Below are 20,944 nucleotides of genomic sequence, written 5' to 3' on the forward strand. Positions count from 1 at the left end.
AAAACAAACCTGAGGTCACATCTAATCAAGGAGAAAAACAGTAAAGTGAAGTAGTCATCCTTTTATATCCCCATTAAAAGGAAATCTATTACCTTATCCAAACAGAACTGAAATAAACTCAAAGTAAGTAGAAAATATATGAATGCATTTGAAGAAAACAGATTTCCTGGATTTAAGCATTCATCAGTATATTTTGGATATATCACTTTAAATGCCAATGTAGTAGTCTCATTATCTCATTCTTTTCATCCAATTATGTTTAAAAGTACAACTGAAGCAAACCAGGAGATTTAATAAGTCACGGACACACAGTAGCTCCAGACATTATCATTAAGGAGGACATATATTTTTCAAATGACAACATTTAATTTGCATGTTTCTTCTACACAAAATATGAAGGAATGTGTTTTGAATAAGATATTTGAGTTCTAACCACTATCAGGGTCTTTGGCCCATTCTCCATATACCAGGAGCAGTCCTTTTCAGACATACTACCAAGGCTAAAACTTGATAGAACATCAGTTCTTAAATTCAAGGTATTTAAAGGTACGGGCCCTAGAAGTGGTGATCCAAAACTTCAGTCTTAACTTGTATGTACACCAACAGCTCAGAGCAAAAATTGCCTCAGCTGGATGAGACGCTGACATCACTGGAGCATCACATACTGCTATAAGCCTCCAAGAGGAAATCGCTAGTTGTAAACAAAAAAGCTTCTCTGTCTGTTGTATCCACTAAAACATTTTCTTTTCCCAATTGTTGTATACACGAAGCCAAAAGTCACATTATCAAGGCTCTTTTCTAGTACAGTAAGTTCATACAACAGTCAGATACTCCTCTACCACTGAAAACATCTAAAATACTCTTTGCTTGAATGGAAAAGAAAGAAACCATTCAGTGATGTACCACAGCAAAGTCTCACATGTAGACAAGTATGTAAGCCATTTCAACTGGACTACATTTACAGGTGTAGCAAATTTAAATATTCTTGATTATCTGAAACAATTATTATTTTTGCTTTTATAATGTTTCTAAATCGAATGCTATTTAGTTACTGATGAATTACCACCATCATCTATGGTCAATTTGAATAGATTTCCACCTGCAAATATGATGCATAATTACAAAAGGAAAAAAACCTTTCACTTGTATCCCAAATATTCCAATTACACACACACACAATTGCTTAAGAGTACATACAGTAGAGCCTTTCATGACCAGCTGACAGCCACTGTTCAAAAGTAGCTCACAAACAGAAAAGCAAATGTTAAGCCTGAGACGGAGTAGTGAAGAGTATCTACTTCTGTAAGAACACTTCCTGCTGCAGCTAATACATTCAGGTCAGTTACAGCAGCACAGGACATACTGACTGGGCAGAGCACCCTTTTTTAAGTCACACTGACACAGATGCTCTGGTAAAAGATCATCAAAAACTGCCACCCTTTCTTAAATCTGTACGTGGAAGACAAAGGAACCACAAAAATTAAGGGTCATTTAACTGAAACTGAAGAACTGAATCGCTTCAGTGAGTTATTTTGTTTTAAATAACAGAAGATGTTATTTTCTTTTCAGTTACCTTACTGGTGCATACAATTTTTATCTAGCAGTTTTACCTGTTCCTTGATGTCCTGTAATTGCTGCTGCAGCTTCTGTACATCTGCATTGACGTTAGTGTTGTCTTTGTCTTTCTGCATAACTGGAATGTTACCACTTGCTAGAGAAAACAGAGATGTTAGAATTTAACATAGAGGAAATAAAGATATATGATCACATCTAATGAAATAGGAATAATTATTTTCCGAATGCTAACTATAATTTTTCCAATTATCTGAAGTGATGCCACTCAAACATACTTGATAATCTGAATTCACTACAACCACACTGTGGCTTGAGTCCCAGGTGAAAAAATCTGAGTTTTGAAGCAACAAACGTGGTATGAACTTCCTCAGTAATGATGCTCAAGATGCCTGTAAGCCCCTCAGTGTTCTCAGAATTCTTATCTGTCAACAATGATTCTCCAGTGAAGTTCTTAGTACACACACACACACACACAAACACACACAAAAAAATTCCTATGCCCAAGCCCTTTCACATCAAAAACATTTTCTTATCCATACAGCCGATTCTATTTGGTGATGAAAATGACACAAGTGCCAGGGAAGTCGTCTGTTGAAATTTTCAACAAACTCAGTGTACCACTTTTCTCTGTGACAGATCCAAGAAGCAATGTTGCTACGTGAAACAAAAAATAACCTGAAAAGTACTTCACATTTCCAACATGCACAGTTAAAAAATTATGATTTTGAGGACTATATACTTGTCTGTTTAGAAATACCGTGACAAGAATAACCGCGTTTTTCAATTCAGATAAAATGCAGCACATATATATAAAATATCTATGGATTATTTTTCCACGGAAATCATTTAGAGAAATCATAAGAAGTTTAAGAAATGATCAAAGAAGGAGATGCAAGATTAAAACAACATCATGAAAGTTACTTATACCTAGTTGCAAAATATTTACCATTCCTTTATTAGTCCGATAGTTACAGAAGTAAAAATAAAACAGAGATTTACTCGTCTGCACACTAAGTCAAACTTTTGATTTGTGAGTCCATTAATAAGTGGCCACAAAGTTGATGTATGTTTCAGTTTCTACTCTGGATGATGGAGACTTTTCATGAAGTGGTTGGTGCTCTCATGGCATCTGCTGCTAGCAGTGCAAACACAGCAAATAGGATACGTAGCTTAACACTGTTTTCTTAAACTTTTAGTCAAAAAGGAAAGGAAAAATTTAGGCCATTTCAAAAAACAAGAATGAAAAGACATTGGTGGGAGCAGGGGAAAGAGTATTTGGAGTCAGGGTATTGGAGTCACTCACAAATATCATCAGTGGTATCTTCTGTACCTTTCCCTCCACAGCACATTATGAAAGGCACTCTTCGTTCTACCACTGCCCGACACTGTACACATTTCTTCATCAAGCTTGCACAATCTGAAAGGACAGAAATAATGTAAATCTGATTCCTGCTATTCTTGTTGTTCCTTTATCTAACCCATGAACTTGTTTATTCTTTTCAGAGTAACAATATAGCAATATCATAGCAATATCATAACAAAGGCTTATAATACAACTAAGCTGGGCTCAAATTCACATTCCTACTGAGCTTTTAGTATTATTTTTTCAAATAAAAGTTTTCTGCTTGAGGACTATTTCAAAAAGAACATCCTGTAAAGTCTACTTACTCTCACAAGCACACATATGACCACAAGGTTGGAAAAGGACTGCCGCCTTTTTGTCTGAACACACTACACATTCTTCAATCTGTAAAGTACAATAAACACACACATGAGAAAAGTTTATCTCCTGATGTTTATATGAACTTGCATTTTTCACTCTGTTTCACAAGGCACGTGAATTTTAAGGAGCTCCACCTGATGTCGTTTTTACTAATTCATCACCTCAAAATGCAATTTAAAGCAGTTAACGTACTGACTTTGAAGAACTGATATTTGCTGGCAAAATTTATGTGTTCAGGACACTGACAGACATAAAGAAGCAGCTAGGATATTTCTTTTTCTTTCATCTTTTCTATTTCCTTTGCTGCAATGTATTACAGTAATCTGTACTAATATTCTGGGTCAGAGGTTTCTCATGCCATTTAATGTGATGAAATGTACACAGAGGACACAGACACCTCAAGCCACTCCATTCATATTGGTCTGGACCACCTCTTCCTGATCACAAAATCGTTGACCACATTCATTCATTTCTTAGCACTATATTAGAGAAGTACTGAACAGATATTCCACTCCCTAACTCAGCAGAAGAAATCCAAGGAAGGTTATCCTTTATGGGTGTATGGGAGATTGGTAATCACAGCCTGAACCTCTGATTAATCAGCTGAGGCAAGTATGGGGTCAGCTGTGGGAGCACAGGTGAGAGTGATGTAGCTGTGCTCCCAGGAGGGGTGGAGCTCGACTCCATCCCCTCTGAGACCTCATTTAAGGGCTGACTCCCACTGAAGCAGTATCTCTTGGAGATCACTCACCAGTGAGGACTGCCCCAGCTTCTTTAGCCAAGGTACCACCTCTGGTGAGTTTTCCTTTACTTATATTTACTTATACCTTCTGTACATTTGTTACCATCTGTATATTAATAACCACTACAATGGGTATCCTTTATGATCAGTTTTCATATAGGAAAACTGATTTCCATACATTCGCTTCTTTAAATGGATGAGGGAAAGCAGCAGACCAACTCTGCTGTCCTTAACCCCCCATGGCTGAACCTTTCCACTGAGTATTTCTCTACATAGTCTGCAGAGAAAGAGCTGTGCTAAGATTTGCCCTTTGAGAATATGCATGGAAGAATGAGTAAACAAGTATAAGTAAGAATAAAAGACTGAGCAGTAGAAACAGTACTAATTTATATTTGCAATTTGTACAATTACAGAGTAAAAAAAACCAACAAAACAGAAGCCAATTAACCAAAGGCGTTTAAGACAAAAAGAACAGAATGGATTTTCCACAGATTAGAAAACCTGTAAGTGGAATATGAGATTTATTTATTTAAACAGACAAAAAGCATCAGAAGGACAAGACCTGGAGATTAGTGGGAGTAAAGATATAAACAAAAGCAGGGGGGATGCACCTGGACTAGTTGCAAATACCTGGGAGCAACCACTTGAGAAACCTGAGGAACTCACTCTGATTAGGTCCTCAAAATAGGACACAAATAGCTGTTACTCTGAAGGAGAACGCACAATAAGATATAACTTCAGATGGCTCTATTACAAACTCTGATGACCTGAACAACAAAGATAATGATGGGGAGAGAGAGAGAATGAGCAGCAGACAGGACATGAGTACAGGCAAACAGAAAAGAGCATCATGTGATATAGGTAGTTCCATCCAGTGATACATCTGTAAGGCAAAATACTGCTTAAAATGCAATACAGTTTTCCTTGACAGAAACAAAAAGCTGTGGAAGTTTTTACCTTTGTCCTAGACTGAACTTGTTCTTTACAGATGAGGCATTTTTTCACTCGTGGTGAGCACAGAGAACAAGTGGCAATATGTCCGCATGGGCCAAACAGAGTATCTCTTTTCATATCTGAACACACCATGCATTCTTCTAAGGTTTCAGAGTCATTGTTGATCATAGATGGACTTCGGGAACCAACCTGACCGCTGTAAAGAAATCTTGTAGTGAGACTTTCTTATTATTTCTAGCCCATGCTGCGCAACAATTAGCTGCTTATTTATATGTTCCTATGCACTCAAGCATCAGTGTATATGATAAAACAATCCCAACTGTATCTTCCCAAATGTACGGTTGACACCATTGCACAAGGTTTCATGGTCAGTTAAGACATCCTGCAAAAAGACCACACAAATCAGAATACATTTTGTAAATGTAAAAAACCTCCCCCCCATCTTCTGAGTTTACTTTGTGATAGAGTAATACCCTGTAGATTCACACCTGCATAACACCTAGAAAATCCTGAATATATTTGCATAATACTTTGCAATCAGGCTTGTAAAAGAACGCTCAAACTCCATAAGTGTCCTCAACCTATTTGTCCCCTGCTGCAGCTCACCCAGCAGAGGGAGCACAGGTTAAATGTAAACAGCTCAGTCCCATAATGCTCACAAGCCCATAAAAGGTGGCAAGGAATAGGAACAGCCACAGTGATGAGGCTGACAAAAAAATAAATAAAACGACCGCAGAAAGAACAAACCGTTCACACTTTGGGCAACACCAACAAAAAACAGCCCCCCTCTGCAGCATTTTGAAAGTATGGCCTTTGTTGTCTTACAGTGATTTTTAAACAGGAATTAGGGATGAGGATCGAGTCAATAATGGGAATATAACTGGGACAAGTAGCAAGCTGTAAATTTTCATGTGCAGGGTTCCAGTGAAATTGTAATCCTTAGAGAAGAGCATCTGAGGTGCCAGGTCTAACCCCTCCTTCTCTTGCTGGAAAGTCATACAGTGATTCAGCTTGGCAGGTATTCAGGAGGTCCGTTATGCAAAGCAGAATCAGCACTGAATTCACACCACATTACAGTGGGCTTTGTCCATTTCAGTCTCCCAAACCTGCACAGATGGATTTCTGAGCCTCCATGGGCAACCTGTCCCAGTGAGCAGTTAACTCTTCCAGTGAATTCCTCCACCTCTTTTCTGGAGCTGGAGTTCTACCAAGTTCCAGCTGCATCTTCCCAGCTTTCCTTTCCCTTCCTCCCACAGGAACATGCATTTTGCTGTAATTCTAGTTCCTGGTACTGCAGTCTCCACCCTGAGTGTAAAAACCAGTGTTGTTTACTTCCCAGCTCATCAAAATCCTTGCGTACCAAGCTTTAGGAAATAACCTGCTCTAGTTACATCCAGTCTAACTCTTCGCAATTCTTACAATCTAATTCTAATTAGCTAGACCCTCTTTGAAGTTACCAAACCCCAAATCCAATCAGTCTCTCTCTCCACTAAAAGAATTCCTCACAGCCTGGTCAGATAGCTGTTTTTCCTAGACAAAAGCACAGTCAGGCCATCACGCTGTTATGATGCCTGCAGCAAAGCCACAGCTAAGCAGGTAAGAACAGCAAGCCCTACCCAGATCCAGATGCCACAGGGCAGGGGTGCAACCCACCCTGGCTGGTACCTGCCAGAGGAAAGACAAGGCCTAGGAATAAGGTACAGTTCAAATTTCAGTCACTGCATGGAACTCTTGCAAAACTTACTTAAGTTTCAACAAATGCATTTGCAGATAGCATTTGGTGTACCACCGAATATAAAGAATTAAGCAAAAATCAAGAAAACGCTTATTTGTTTAAATGCTATAGGTAATAAGAGCATAATTTTTAAATACGTCAGTTAATCTACAGAAAACAGATTGGAAAGTAGGAATTTTACTATTATACAAACCTGACTTTTTCTTTGTGGCATTTAGCCAGTGCTTTGCAGAGGCTAGGGTCGGGGCAGAGATCAAGGGGAGACTGACCCTTCTTATTACGAATGCCAAGGTCAGCTCCGTTGGCTGCCAGAAAGCAGGCAATAGATGCTGCACTCTTCTTCTCTGCTCCCTGAGTGCCAAGTCCCATTATTAACTGAAAGGAAACAAATAGGTAAGCAATTTGAGACACTCTGCAGTTAAGAGAAGCCTGACCAAAGCAAAACATGCCCATGTGCACATAAACACATACATGCATACATCTGTACGCCCAAGGAAGTGACTCCAGAATTAAGACTATTATACAGCTGTTTAATTCTATATCAGTTGTACTCAGCTTTTCTTTAAGGAACTAAAATTATTCAAGGAATAGGTCAGCTACTGAAGCACCGAATCTCCCGCAAACCTACACACATGGAAGTGTCTGCTTCTGTAATAAGCATTTCAAAGGGCATAATCCCAGTGTGTATGTATGCAGAATGCTAAAACTAAAACTGCGGAGTTCACACAAGATGGTACCACCGCCATACTTGGACTGAGAACAGCTGGGCAAAGAAGCAGCACACACATTTATAGCCCAGTGCATAAATCAATTGCCCAGCAAAGGCTTGATTTAATTGCCTTCTCAGCCTGATGGCATTTAAACTCATATCTGTCCTCCTGTCTTCATCATTTAACACTTCTTCACCATTTTACAGCTGTTTTATTAGTGATTTTCACCTACTGTGCATGATGACGCAGTCAAACTGCACTAAATTATTATTCAAAGGAATTGCTTTAGAACAGCCTAAATTCAAGGAGTTTTGAGTGCAGAATTCCAGAACCATAAAGGCTTTGACATCAGGAGAGGCAGGACTTCGTATGCACCTCACTCTCACCAACTGGTTTAAGCACCCAACTTGACTAACGTTCATCATTCTATGCTACATTCAGTTAGTGCAGCCTATCCCTGCAGCTGGCCTTCTGAATGCTGGGTACCCCTAAAAATTCAGATCATTCTTATTTGGTCAAAAGTCCTTTAGTGTTTAAAAAAACACTATCTGTACTATGCTAGACACTGTAGCTTATGGAAATAAATTTCAAATACCAGATACCTGTTGAATATCAAGAGGTTGCCTATCTTTGAGTCTGAACTATGCAATAGTTTTCAAAACCTCTCTAGTTTGTTCTTGTAAATAAAGAAACTGGGCTTGAGCCCATACCCTGCAGCACGTAAAGTACTATAAGTCTTTCCACTGCCTTGATTAACTGTGAGATTATCCTTGTCATGTTGCCATCCAGCTTTAGGAAAGCTTTTTTATTTATTCATTTTTAATCTGAGTCTCGATAGTTCTTCCCAGCTATAAATTTTTATTTCAGCAGATGTTACTGGGACTACAAGCTACAACATTCTTGAAGGTTGCTTCATGTTCTCATGGATACCTGCAGGCCAGCATACTTTCCCATGATCAGATGAAAACTAAATAGTTTGAAAGATTTAATACCAGGAGTATCCGAAATGCTTCTGTATAGTGTATGCCTTAAAATCACCAAGATGTGATCGCATCACATGAACCTTTTCTGGAAGTCTGAAACATTTCAGGCACACAGAATTGACTGAAAAAAAAAACCAACAACGAAGAGTCCAGCACAGCTGCAGCAAGTCTCCTCTGGAGAATCACAGAATGGCCTGGGTTGAAAAGGACCACAATGACCACGTAGTTTCAACCCCCCCCACTATACGCAGGGTTGCCAACCACCAGACCGGGCTGCCCAGAGCCACATCCAGCCTGCCCTTGAATGCCTCCAGGGATGGGGCATGAAAGACATCTCAACTCCTACAAGTAATATTTGTATTTATTTTTCAGTTTACTCACTTGAAATATTGCGGAAGTGTTGCACTACAAAGATGCTCTCTAGGTGGTTCAGTAGGTTGGCATCTTAAATTTTAATCAGATGTGGGCTAATGTCCTTATCAGAGCAAAAATCAGCTCTCAAGTTTTACCTGTCCAATTTGCTCTTACATAGGCTACAGGAACCTCACAAGTTTTCCCAATCTTTAAATTAATTAATAAAAAGTAATTCAAAAAATACAGATTCTGTCAGTTTACCTTAAACCATCATATTTGCAAAAAGAATAGCTTATTGTTTCCTAGACTATATTATTATTCTATTATTAATTCTATTGATCTTCTATTATCCATCATCTGTATTTGGACATCTTTAAATGTTCAGAGCCTGCACACACAGGTCACTATTAAAACTGGTCACAGGCAAAAAATCTAGTTTATAGCATTTTTACTCTACCATCACAATAGATACAAGTATTGTGCTCATTTAGTATTTACAACAACATACTTTGATCTGCTGGTTACCTTAAGAGTTCTTAGGCATACATTAGCCAAGCTTGACTCCATCTCACAGCTTCTGCCATATCTTACTTTGTTTTATATCACTACATAAAACAAGTTTTGCTTTTGTATACTTAGAGCACATATCTCCTTCACACTGCTCAAAACTTCACAAGTTTCTTTGTTAGGCAAAAGTGAGCTAAAAAAAAAAAAAAAAAAGCAAAAAAGACCAAAAGGTTGATATCAAGTTAAAATATGATGTACTACTTGGGTTTCTTTTTTTCTGGGGGGGGTGGGGTTTTAATGAAAGAGCAATTTCAAGATCAGAGATACAACCTTAACGAGTCTTTTTGTTAGTTACGCTACCTTTTTCCGATGAATCCAGTGAATTTTTTTTCTGAACCTATACAGCTCAAATGAAACTAGAAGAAAATGAAAAAAATCCTCCTTTTTCTCTGAAATGTAAAACTCTCAAAAATAGATGTTATAAGGTGAAAAAACACCTGTGCTAGAAAAAATAATTCAAAACAACTCTTCCAGTTTCACTGTGGATGTCACTGATGGTAAGGCAATTGAAAAACCTATGTATCAAATGCTGAACCTAAGAAAGAATACTTATCTTATTCATTCCTTTCAAAATTAAATACATGCACACAAAGCCTTTTGACCATCGCTCACAGAGTCCGTTTCAGATCATGGGAACACAACAGAGTTCTGATCAGCTTCTTCCTATCACTTATAAGTGATAGGATTTTCTTATTTTCTTATTTATGCCAGTCGTACTTTTAATCTTTTTCCAAAGCTTATCCCAGTGTATTTCAGTGAAATTAAGTAGCCAATTTGAAGCCTATTTGTTGTACAGCAGAATTACTTTTGAAGTAAAGTTTTGAAGAAAGGCTTCTCCATCAAGTTTTTCTGGAACGAAATGCTAGAATTGTCACCCACAGTTTAAATGTGAAAAAAGTATTAAGATATTGGCAACAAATGACTCAGTAAACCTAATTCTGTGTCATGCTGCACATCTTTACTATTCACAGGAAGAAAAAAGAAGTGTTTGCTTTCCACCATGAAAACCACAAGTTTTACTCCTCCCCTTTCTATCAGCCAAATTAGAAACTTCACATGGTGTTCACACACCTTTACAGGCATAAGTACTTTTCATTATTATTATTAATTAAAAACATCTTGACTTCTATTATCTTGCATTTCTTAGACTATTTCCTTACTACTGTATCACTTCTGAAATGGACTCTGTCGCAAAGATGCGAACAATCAGAATAAAGCGTTTTTAGTCTTTATATATTAACAGAAGAAGCTCTCAGAAGGTTATAGCAGAGTCTGAACAATGAAAGCTACAAACAAATCATGCAAGATGTTGAACCACAGAAACAAATTTTAGTCTTATTCTGTACTATATTACTGCTTGTTCCTCTTTCAAAAAACCACTTTTGATTTTTTGGCAGCTGTACACGTTTACTATGAAAGACAGACTTGCCAAACTATTTGGAACTAAATTACCCCAATTTTTCTTTAACAAAGGCAATGACTAAATGTGAAAAGCCCCATTAAAAAAAGGATTCCTGCCTACACTGCAGTGTAATGTAGTATCTACATAAACTTATGCTGCCAAAAAACCCAAAACAGTTCAACAGTACAGAAACGAGACAAGCTAGAATAATAAGGAGACAAACACATAAGAAAAAAAGAATAAATAAATGCATTTTATTTACTGTGTTCTTTGATGGCTCCCAAGCAGTATCTACCTTGCCCACATCTTGCATGTCTTGGAGCTGGCGGAGCTGTGACAGCGTGTGGTGTCGCAGGGCTTCATGCAGGGGAGTATCCCCATCTTTATCCTGGATATCCAGCTTAGCACCTGCACGGACTAAGAGCTGAGAAGGAAAAGAACTCATTTTAAAACACAAGAATAGCTCCTTATCACATATAAACACTAATTTCAAGGAATCTCTGGTTTAGAATTCACTATCAGGTCCCGCACCACAGTACACAGTTGAGAGCTCACCCTTCAGTCAAAGCACTTCACCTGTTTCAAATATCAATTTTATTCCAGCAGAAGCCTAATTGCTTGACTGAGTGATAGCTAAAAGAGATGCTATTTCACAGGATTCTTTCTATTTTTAATTTGTACCAACTAGCCTACAAACAAGGCAACATATCAGAGCAGTGTATCAGAAACAGAACAAAGCAGGCAAACATTTCAATGCCTATGCTTTCTGTAACATTAGGTTTCAGTGACCTCAAAAATCACCACTTTCACACCATGCTAAATTTTACAACTTAATGTACAGCAGTATTCTCACATTAACAAAGTAGTTAAACACATATTTAGGTTAATTCTAATGCAGCAGAAGACATTAAAACCCACTGACTATTAAATACCATCTCAGAACACTTTGGAAAGTAATGAACTATAAGAATCATCCTTAAGGCTAAAATTAGCCATATCCCCTTAAGACATGTTCCAGCTCAGATGGTAGGGAAGCAAATAAGGCTGCATAGGTCCTCATATTCATACTGTCCTTGCACAAACCCCTCTTATAATTTGATGCACCAGAACTTGCTCAAATATGCTGTTAACATCACAACGAATGCATGCTAACAAATAACAATGCCTGTTAAAAAAAATAATCACACTGCTTTTGAAAACCTACAGACAAAAGCTGATGTTTTAACTTCAGTTTCAAACTTCTGCTAGTCTGCAACCCTCTGAATTGCAGCAGAGACAAAAAGAACAGCCTAGAAACAGGAATATATAAAGGGAAATATCTCCCTCTTCAGAAGTAGCAAAGTTGCAGGGATTTTCATGTCTTAGAATGAAAGAATCACAGACTCTTGAAAAGACTAAAAATAAAGTATCTATAAAGAAACTCAGCATATGTTTCAAGGAAACATCTGTCTGTAATTGATTGCAGTTTATCACATTCTCCCAATTCTTTCTTCCACAACTGAACGCAAGAAAATCAGCTGAGATTCTCAACAGCCTCACTTGGACAACTTACATCCTCTAAACAGACTCACTCTGACCCAATTTTAATTCCTTACATTCATATCCTGTGTCTGCCACTAGTCATTTTCCGCTTTAGTTTCTCCTGGAAATAAATGGCATCATGTCAATAAAGTTTCCCTATAATTACTATGGGATTTTAGTGAATCTCTCAGAAGACAATCTATGAGAAAACTCTCCTCAGGTTAACATGGAATCTTTGGGTACCATGGAAATTCAAAGCCTTTTCAGAAAAAGGAAAAAAATAAGAAGAATAAAAAAAAGTGGAAAGGAAAGGAAAGGAAAGGAAAGGAAAGGAAAGGAAAGGAAAGGAAAGGAAAGGAAAGGAAAGGAAAGGAAAGGAAAGGAAAGGAAAGGAAAGGAAAGGAAAGGAAAGGAAAGGAAAGGAAAGGAAAGGAAAGGAAAGGAAAGGAAAGGAAAGGAAAGGAAAGGAAAGGAAAGGAAAGGAAAGGAAGATTACCCTTTGTCATGGCAGCAGAGCTTTTAAAAGAACTCTGCTACCTTTGACCACTATTCCACAAATGCCTGAGCGTACAACCCAACCCTGGAAAGTACCCAATAGGAATTAAATTTGAAATATAGGAGCCAACATGTTCTTTGCATGGCTGCATGAGTTATTTTAGGACTTCTCAAAGCTAATCCAAAGTTGAAATATGGATACTCTACAGAGTCATTCACTTAAATATTCTTGTGCATAAGTATGCCAAATCCAATACACAATCTAAGAACACTAGTTCTTCAATGTGCCTACCTTCCTGCTCATCTGCTGCATTAGTGTTGTATTCCTAGGTAACGTGTCAGTTCCAGAAGGGCACAAGAGCTCACCAAATATAGCTGCAGAAAAGCTTGCAGAATGCAAGTGACACTGACTCTATGAAACCATTCTTTTGGTAGCAAGTGGTTCCAGATATAGGGCCATATCACATGTTTCACTGTAATGAGATCACATCCATCAACCCGCAGAGATGGAGAAACCTTACTGCAAAATAATGCTCAACAGAACCACACATACAAATCTACATAAGGGACACAATTCTCATTAGGCCTGAATAGGAAACATTTTTCATTATAAGGAAGAGTCTCACAACACAAAGACAAAAATTGCACAGGGGGCCAAGGCCAGGGTGATGAATTCACTCTTAGTGAACATAACCTACAGCACTGAGGACTCTCTCCCAAGCTTAATAGCCCATGTCAGCAATCCATGCTAGAATGAGTAAGTGGTGCCGGACTCCAGTTTCCTCTGCCTTTAACCAGGTTTTGTTAAATGGAAGCATTAAACCTTCATAACCACGTGGGCAAACAGAAATAGCATTAATTTCACTGTTCACTTTATTACTGCTTGTAGCTTTCCTGAGCTAGCAAAAGCGAAAACTACATCAAAACTAATCAAGAGTAATAATACAAACATTCAACAGTTAGAACATGTCGCTAAGCCATTTACTGAATTTCATGAAGTATCTCTGTGTTGAGAGCTACAATGACCTAGAATAACCATTAACCACATGGCATATTGCAAGTAATATACTTACCCTAACAATTTGTGTATGCTGGCGCTCAACAGCAAGGTGTAGAGCAGTTTGCTGGTTAACATTCTGGATATCCAGGTTAGCATTGCCCTAGAAGATGTTCAAAGCATTAGGCAGTTATTCCAGCAATTCGTTAATGCAAGGCAGTCAATTAAAGCCCAAAATAAAACCCTTAGTATGATTACTGTTTTGAAGATTTGAGAGCAAAAGTTATTAAGTACATCAAGCATTTGCTGTACAGATGTTTGAATCAGACTGGGTATCAGACTGTCCAAATCTAAATCCATTATTAAGCCAACGTACCAATCTCAAAAGCAAGTTTGACCTCTACAGCTCCCCACATGGCACCCCATGCTCCAGATGAGGAAAGAACCCTACCTGATGCACCAAAAGTTCAGCCACCTCGACGTGATTGTTGAGAGCTGCCAGATGCAAGGCGGTGTAACCATCATCTTTCTTCTCATCAACAATCCATGGCCGTGGTAACTTGGACAGCAATACACGCATTGCACTAAAACAAGCAGAAATGGATAAATGCATTTGTGAGGTATTTGTTGAATAACAACAAGACAATAGTAAAACCAATATTCATTCTTGGAACTACAAAGTAGCAGTGAAAAAATCAAGCTTAAGCCTCTTTTTCAGAAGAGAGAAAGGAGAAAAAGTGAGTGGTAAGTTGTGAAACAGCTCCAAAGCCTAATAATTTCATATTCAGTTTCTTCCAGTTGAAGTATGCAAAGCAGCCAATCATCAAGTGCTAAACAATAAAACTTCTAAAAACAAATGAAATAAATGCTGAAACTCCTATGTGACTGTTAGTGGAATACAGGAAATAGCTGTAACAAAAAGTGGCCGAGTTTAAAACATCATGGCAATGTTCAGTCTTCTACCCCACTTCTCTGTGTGCTTACCAAGATACCAAGTGGAAGTAGATTTACTATTTTGCATTTTAAGTTCTAGGGCAGGGAGAAGCAATATGATTGCTGTAGTATTAAACTAAAGCCCATTAAGTCCAAAGAATGCAGGATTGATTTAATCATCCCACATTCTCTCCGAAAATACTTTTCTCAAGTTCATTTGTCTTCACTTAGCTTCTAGAACAGGCAGGTAATCAAACATGATTCCCTTTGTCTTGTCTTTGTAAAAAGCAAAAGGAGTTCCTTTGTGACGGCTGCTTGGAAAGAAATATAAGAACAAATCTCCTCTATCACCTGACCTTTTCCTTCCCTTAAAGAAACATGCAATTCAAAAGAAAAAAAGAGCTTCATCACAAAATTCAAGCTTTAAAATCCATTGCTAGCTAATGCAGGTCATAAGCTGCCTTCCAACGTAGATTCTAAAATGGAATTAAACAGATCTTCATTAGTATCCGATAATTCAAAAGGTAGAATTCCAGTAAGCCGCAGAAATAGCCTGATGCAATAAAGCCTTTCAGATTTTACTCAAAAATTCTTGCAGCAGGTCCTGATCCCAAAGTAACCACAAGGAAGGCACTTTCAGGCCTCAGGGTCACACAGCTCCCAAGGACACTGATGACCACACAGAGCCCACTACCCGCCTGCTCTGCAGGACAGCGCTCTGTACAGTGGGCACAATCTCTTCCCTAGGAACTGAATGTATTTTGCAGTCAGTGAATCAGCTCAGCCTCCAGCAGAATCACAGTTTTCTATGGGGTAAGCACATTAAGCCATTCTATCTCTCAAGATCATCTTGTTTACCTGGCTAAGCTTCTCACTTCCTCACTGTTGACATCACTTGTAACACAGCAAAATGAGACCACGACACTTAACAGATTATACACTGTACGCTCTGAACCACTGCTTGGCTTCTGTTCATTTCATCTATAGTTCTGTCACATGTTAGTAAAAAAAAACGTGCAATATTTTAGGGATAAAAAACCACTATCCTTTGAAAGATTAAATTAAGTACTTAATTTATTGAAATAGGAGGTACCAAAACATTAGGAAATGTAACAAAGTACAGGGATATCAGCTGCACTGTAAGCACTGTTTATTTTGCAATGAAAAGATGCCTATCCAAACCCCATATAAAAACAGAACTAGTTAGAAACGTGTCAACAGTTTCTGGCTGTCCCAGAGAGAGCAAGCCCAGAGCACTGTGTTTCACGTCACACCTAGCTGACAACTGCACAGTGTGCCTGGGCACACCATCAGCTCTTCAAAAAGCCAAGCTGATACAGAGCGTGCCTCAGGAGCATGTGAGGCCAAGAGGAACAGCAGCCCAGTCCTCTGCTTTCTCCACAAGGAATCACAGCCCATACTCTCTTTATTCTCTACTGCAAGGCTCAGTGCTTCTACAAGCCACAAAGCTCTGGAGTACCTACTGTGGGTCACCTGAAAAGCACAAAAGAAATAACATGAAAATTCCTTGTGACGGGAAGAAAGAGGTAACGTGACTACTGGGAGTGACCTATAAAAGGTGGGGCAACAGAGGACCCAGAAGAAAAATGAGGTGAAGAAATTCTCACAACTGCAACTACATCTTCAAGAATGCTGTGGCAAGGCACAACGCTCACAGAAGCTGCTCTTTAAATATAGCTGGCTTATTTCCAAAGTTCTGGTCACTGAGCAGGGAATAACCCTAACCACCTCAGGTTGTGTTTTATGTCCTTGTCTTCTGCAAGAAAATAAGGAACTGCCAGCTCGACAGATTTAAATAAAACAATATTCAAAGCACATTCACATACTTTAACAGATGCACTACAGGGTGAGCACGCCTCAGAAACAATACTATTATTTCTTTAACACCTCACCTCTGGGAGGAAATTTACTACAGACGTATTATTTTGTATGCTATTAAAAAATTCACTCATCCTAGTATTTGTAAGAGCACTAACCTTACCTTATCTGCTTTCTGAACCTTACTGCTTTCAATTCTTTTCCTACTTAGTTTACTGTTAAAAGCCACGCAGATTTCCTTCTAAAGTTCAACTATAAAGCATTGAAGGGTTACAACCATACCTTACCTTTATGCAAATATTCACTATACAGCTCACCTGTTTCTTTTACAAAACTAAAAAAAAAACACAGCCAATAAAACAGATAACTGCTGTGTATAATAGACATGTATATTACACTTCTCCCAGTGAGCTGTTTGAGGAACAGTAACTAACACTTGTTTCTACAGCCTAGGCAAGTTAGAAACCACACACTTCTCTTTGATCCAGACTGCACCAAGTTCCTACTATGCAGCAAGATGGAAGCATGGTTTTGTGGACATGACACCTTAGAAATTAGCAAGATATTAATACGCCACAAATGGGAAACTCTTTTAAGTAAGAAGCTCAGCGGCTGCGGGCTCCTTCCCACTAGCAGAAAGGCAGCTTCTTTCAGCGCACAAAACTCTGTTCGTCACGTTGCAGGCTTTCCTGCTACTGCTCTTCTATTTATCAGAATTTTCTAGAGCTGCTGCCAAAATCTTGACAACTTGGCTAAGTGGCTATCATTCAGAACAGCGCTCACCGCAACAAGCATGCACTGTACCATAAAAAGTCATCTCAGTGAATTAATGTCGCATGCCAGTTACACAGCAATTCCTAATTCACCTATCCACACAAAGTATGAACGAGGAAGCTGAACTGCAATGCTCTGTTTTCAGGATCATAACATCAGTGTGGTCCTGAAAACCTGCTTTCATTTTCCATACATTAGAACAGAGCAGTACTACTTTAATTGTATTAAAAAGATTAAGGGATCAGCAAATCTATGAGTAACTGAAATCAGCCTCAGACCATAATAATCTACGATTTACTCAGCTGTTACATATTATAGGGCTAACTGAATAGCTTCAAAGATGCTTTTTGAGCGTTGGCTTTTTTATTATCATTATTAATTATTATCATTATTTTTATTCAGAGGTTCTGGAATTATGGCTTCACATACACATCTTTAAATAACGCAGGGTATCAGAACACAAACTCAACGGCATGAATTTTCTGACAAAGCAGTCATCAGTGTCACAACCAAGGGCTTGAACGTACAGTACAGTATTCACTATTGACCTACAGAACTTTTTTCCTTGTGTATTTCTTCTTACTGAATTTTTACAGCTGCTCACAACACTTTCAGACGCAGACTGAATTGTGGGTGCTCCCATGCAGAGCCAGGAACTGGACGCTATTATCCTCGTGGGTCCCTTCCCACTTGGGATGTTCTGTGGTTCTATGATGTTGTGAGCATTACCTTAGAACGCTGCATACAGTAAAGGCTGTATTTGTAAAACCTACAAGGTAAAAAGTACTTACGAGGAAGACCAAACTACCACACTGCTGCATAGAAAAGATTTGAGGCTTAATATTCTTAACTGCAAACCCATCCTTCTATCCTGTTTAAGAAAAACTAGGCAGAAGATTCCGGTAGCACCAACTGCAATTTGACTGCATGCAGCATGATGAAGGGGAAGGTTGGTTGCTGTATGTTTGTTTTGGTAGAGAATAGATACATACATTGAAGTAAAAAATGAGACTACACATCTGCTTAAGCACATTTAGCTTAAGTTGCTATCAAAAGACACTGCCCCACTTTCCCCTACTCTGCCAATGCAAGCATTATGGCTGCATAGACAGTCACTGAAACAACCTGCCAGACTGCAGACTAGGTACACTCACTTTCAGTCAGATCATTGAGCTCAACCAGGTTACGCTGTGACTTCACAACCACTGTGCACAACAGGAACAAGGAAACACTGGATCTGGAGCTGCAGGGAGGGCAGACTGCCCTTCCCAGGAGCAAAGCCTTAGTTCAGCGCAAACTGATCAGGAAACCTTATCTCTAAGGGGTTGTAATAATGATTCCATGCACTCTATGACAAGTTTCTTTACTCTCCTGCCATTCTCCTCTCTCAGGTCAGCTTTCCAGTGTTACAGTGTGACACGTCTTCCTCACACATGATACTCCACATTAAACTGTGTCTTGAAATGTTGCTCCCCAACCCACACATTTTCCTCCACTCATCCCCAGCCCTGCTCAGCCAAAGCTGTTCACCTGCTTCCTCTTCTATCTGCAACAGTTAGTGGAACAGATTTAAAGACAGTTGCCGTTGCAAAGTTATCTTTTAAAGTATGTACCACATACATTTTAAAACACAAAAGCAGCAAGACTATGTTTCACTTATAATTATCTTGTCCTCTGACCACATCTGTTCAAAAACATAATAGAAGTCGTTCCCACCACAACAGCACCTACAAAGAATGACCTCTTTCATCTGGATTACTTCTCTTGTGCAGAGTACTACCCTGGTCCAGCTCACTGGGAGCCAAAAGAAGTATTTGTACCAACACAGTGCAAGAAGCAGCACAGGAGCGGGACAGCTCTATTTTTGGCAACGCTATGATCTGCAGCGCACGTCAGCACGCAGCTCCAGGCCAGGCAGCCCGCTGCTCCTGCTCACAGCGGCTCACAGACAGCTGTGCTCAGAGCGGGGAAGGAGCATCCCCAGAGCACGTGAGACGCGGAGCAGCACCTGGGAGTGGCATTACCAAGTACTGCACAACCAGAGGTCAGCTGTTCGTAACCATCGGATGGCTCCGTTAGCACGTGTATGAGCAAGCAGGCTGCTTCCTTCCTTTATTTTTCAGTGCTGTCCATCAGTTCTCAGCACTTGGGGATTTCATGTCACTAAACGTGAAACTAAAGGAGCGGTAAGGGACATAATACACAGGGTTAGTAGAAATCATACACATCAATTTAGTCTTCAGAGTACAACTTCGAAATCAACTGGAAATAAATCCAACTTCTACCACAGAGCTCTGCTGCAACAGAAGCTATGGGACAAGTGGGTGCCCATGGCTGGGGGGCAAAGACAGCACAAAGAGGGGAGGAAATGAGCAGACCATGATCCAAGTGTGTCCCTGCAGGGCTCTGCCACCTCAGAGTGCTGAGCTTATATGGATGAGTAACTACCAACTACACTGGGGTGTTCACAGAGACGGTTGGCTTTAGAAACTCATCGGCACTTTCACTCTTTACACCCAAGGAACGTAAAGACTGCCATGTGAATAAAACCTTGAAATATTTGGGCTCCATACCCTGTCATATCAGTTACTTTATTTGCTTCAGAGAATAAGATTGCAGACATACAGAAATTAAAAAATGCCCTTCTTCTATTCCGCATGCACTGCACTGGTGCTGTTAGAGGCCAGTTCACACACAACGATCAGACTGATGGAGCACGCAGCTCAGGGTTGGACTGCTATCTTTTTTTCCTTTCCCTCAGACCTTTTCCCACAGAGCAGCATCGCCCACCTCTCGCTTCCATTTATTTTACGAAGCGGATTTCTTAGTTCAGCCCGGCACACCGCAGGACTCCCGAACCCCGCAGCGCCGGCTCTCCTCCCGCATCCCACCCCACCGCCACGCGCGGTGTCCGGCCGCCCTCGGGCGGGGAGGGAAGCGCGGATGTCCCCCGGCGCGGAACTCCCCGGGCGCAGCGGACCCGCAGGCCGCTCAATCGATAGGCGGAGCGCGGGAGAGCGCCCGGATCGACAATCGGCAGCTGGGAGGCTATTTTTTGCGAGGGTTGACTAAATATGGTCAGGGAAGAGCGAGGCGCGGGGGAGCCGGGCGGCCCGGCTGTGCGTGTTTCAAATGCTTAGCCGCCTATAAAGCCCGGCGGCGGGGCTGCGGCCCGCGAGCGGCAGTGCGGGCGGCGGGGCGCTGACCTCTGCGGACGGAAGGCAGGAGGGCTCCGGCGGCGCGGAGCTGCGGCGGCGGTGGCGCGCCCCGGGAGCGCAGCTCGGCCACGGGAGGATGCGGGGCTCGGCCGGGAGCGCCAGAAGGAACCACCGCTGCAGGGAGAGTGGAGGGGAGGGGGGAGGAGAGAGACGATCGCTGCCTTTGTTTTTATTTTGATTTTCAATTTTTTCTGGAGAGACTCCCAACTTTTTTTTTGGAGGGGGAACTGATTTTCTTTTTGGGCTTCCCGTCCTCCCCCCCCCCTTTTTTTTGCCCGTGACTACCTTCATCTAAGCCCACCTTCTCATGGCTTGCCAGCACCCATCCTTGGACTCTTAGCTCCCAGCCCAGCAGCCGTGAGGTACCATCTCTCCACCACCACCACCCACCACCCCACCGCAGGCAGCAGGTGCCGCCGGCC

The 20,944-nt window shown here is 40.3% G+C and overlaps 1 protein-coding gene across 3 annotated transcripts in view; it reads right to left on the bottom strand.

Annotated features, from left to right (window-relative positions):
• MIB1 (MIB E3 ubiquitin protein ligase 1) overlaps positions 1 to 20,944 on the bottom strand; it is a 70,849-nt gene that overhangs the window by 8,762 nt on the left and 41,143 nt on the right. Inside the window, exons 13-20 of one of the 3 annotated variants that reach the window (XM_072328054.1) lie at positions 14,210 to 14,342; positions 13,835 to 13,921; positions 11,041 to 11,169; positions 6,923 to 7,104; positions 4,998 to 5,190; positions 3,244 to 3,322; positions 2,879 to 2,992; positions 1,611 to 1,711 (exon numbers count right to left, since the gene is read on the bottom strand). In XM_072328054.1, the coding sequence (XP_072184155.1) occupies positions 1,611 to 1,711; positions 2,879 to 2,992; positions 3,244 to 3,322; positions 4,998 to 5,190; positions 6,923 to 7,104; positions 11,041 to 11,169; positions 13,835 to 13,921; positions 14,210 to 14,342 (1,018 nt within the window). Of the gene's footprint in view, positions 1 to 1,610; positions 1,712 to 2,878; positions 2,993 to 3,243; positions 3,323 to 4,997; positions 5,191 to 6,922; positions 7,105 to 11,007; positions 11,170 to 13,834; positions 13,922 to 14,209; positions 14,343 to 20,944 lie in introns of all 3 variants that reach the window. The other 2 variants (XM_072328053.1, XM_072328052.1) reach the window with 2 other exon arrangements.

This window comes from Excalfactoria chinensis, chromosome 2 (assembly GCF_039878825.1).
Source record: "Excalfactoria chinensis isolate bCotChi1 chromosome 2, bCotChi1.hap2, whole genome shotgun sequence".
NCBI lineage: Eukaryota > Metazoa > Chordata > Aves > Galliformes > Phasianidae > Excalfactoria > Excalfactoria chinensis.